Below are 1,846 nucleotides of genomic sequence, written 5' to 3' on the forward strand. Positions count from 1 at the left end.
CCTAAAGAGGACCATTTCAATGGATATTGACATTTTTGAGACACTGGTATCAGGTATGGAGAAATACTGCTAAGTGCTTTCTTTGCGCTGAAACTTACAGGCATAACCCTTTAATTTTTGGTCACAGAGAGAGAGAGAGAGAGTCAGTAAGTGGTGTATAATCTTTCACTTGAAGTTTATATATTTCTAACTACAAAACTGTTTATGTACAATTTACAGAGTATGGAGCAACAACTGCCAGATTAACAAGAAAGAACATTGAGGAGCGAGCTTCTAGATCTAATCAAGCACCTAAATGTAGCTTCCAGTGCATTTTCAAAGCTGTCAAGGTAGGCCCCGAATGTTTCCAGCCTGGTTTCTAAGCTCGTGTTTTCTTCTTGGACTTCAGGTACTATTCTGTCTTTGTGTACCAATCTTGAAAGCAGTGACCATTTTGATTGTTTTGGCTTCAAAAGTGGCACACACAGGAAGGACAACAGGATTTGGAAAATTGAAATGCACACCGCATTAGCTTCTCTTAGTGCTCTAATCGCAGCTATTGTATCTTGATCTGCATCTAGCAAGACTGCTACTGCAGTCTCTTGATCCATTTGTTTCAAATTCAAGGCTAATCTTTTGGCATCCCTCTTGATCTTCTTGCTGAAAGAGGTAAATCTGGCAACGCTATCATCTGTAGTTGAATCTCCTTTTCTCCTTCTGAGAGATGATTGAAGATCTCTTACATTTTCTTTATATTGTGAGACAAGTTCCCTTGTAGTGCCACAAACATCAAGAAGCCTCACGGATTTGTCCAATAAATCTTCAACCCATTCAGCATCTAGACTTTGGCAGAGGGCATGTTGTAAGCTGAAAAGATCATCTATGCGCTTGTATAATTTCTCCAATCCGAATAGACCACTGTACACACTGTCTGCTGTTGGTGCAACTGATAATGATTTGAGCTTGTTTATCTCCTCTTCAACTCTTTGGGTGATAGGGTGTGATCTCCCAGGCAAACTGATTGATCGAACATGATTGGGTTTTGAAGATAGAGTGGCCATTTCGTATGGTTTTCTTTCTGATGAGGGAATTGTTGAATTTGGCAAAGTCCCACATTTGTCGGTTAGCCATTTGGTTGGGAAATTTTCCCTATAAAAGAAGGCTTAATGTTTAGGATTTAAACACACCTCTTATTTGCCTTCTCATCTGTTTAAGGCATTTGTATCTTCTCTCTTTAGTATTATTTCACTTGTATTTTTGGAGTGGAATAAAATATTGGTTGTGTCCGAGGAGTAGGCAAAATTAGCCGAACCTCGTAAATTCTGGTGTTCCTTTTATTGTTTCTTTATTGTCTTATTTATTATTTGGTGGCTGTAATAATTTTTGGTATAGTAGTTGTGACTTATTCACACTATATACATTTGGCTTCCGCAACAATTGGTATCAGAGCCAAGGTACTGTCTTAGTATGCTCTGTGGTTGCAGCATAGTCTAATCTTCCACATCAGAAAAGATTTATCTTGGTAACTGTGTCAAGATTCTGTCTTAGTATGCTCTGTGGTTGCAGCTTAGTCTGGTCTTCCACACCAGAAAGGAAATAATCTTGATTTGTGTCATCAGCTATTAAATAATATTTGTGTCAAAGATGGGAGACAATAAACAAGAAGAATCTACATCAAGTGTCAACAATACGTCATCATTGGCATCTTCGCTTATGACAAGAATTGTGTCAAATGCGAAATTTGCGGTAGAAATATTTGACGGGTCCGGACATTTTGGGATGTGGCAAGGCGAGGTCTTAGATGTCTTTTTTCAACAAGGGCTAGATCTTGCTATTGAAGAAAAGAGACCAGATGCTATTGGAGAAT

At 38.6% G+C, this 1,846-nt stretch overlaps 1 protein-coding gene across 1 annotated transcript; it reads right to left on the minus strand.

The window, feature by feature from the left end:
- Nucleotides 1-242: 242 nt before the first annotated feature.
- Nucleotides 243-1,040, minus strand: LOC107769872 (uncharacterized). The gene has a single exon (XM_016589125.2). It carries the CDS (start codon nt 1,038-1,040, stop codon nt 243-245), a length of 798 nt encoding a protein of 265 aa, XP_016444611.2.
- Nucleotides 1,041-1,846: the final 806 nt, after the last annotated feature.

Source organism: Nicotiana tabacum, chromosome 3, assembly GCF_000715075.1.
Source record: "Nicotiana tabacum cultivar K326 chromosome 3, ASM71507v2, whole genome shotgun sequence".
Classification (NCBI taxonomy): Eukaryota; Viridiplantae; Streptophyta; class Magnoliopsida; order Solanales; family Solanaceae; genus Nicotiana; species Nicotiana tabacum.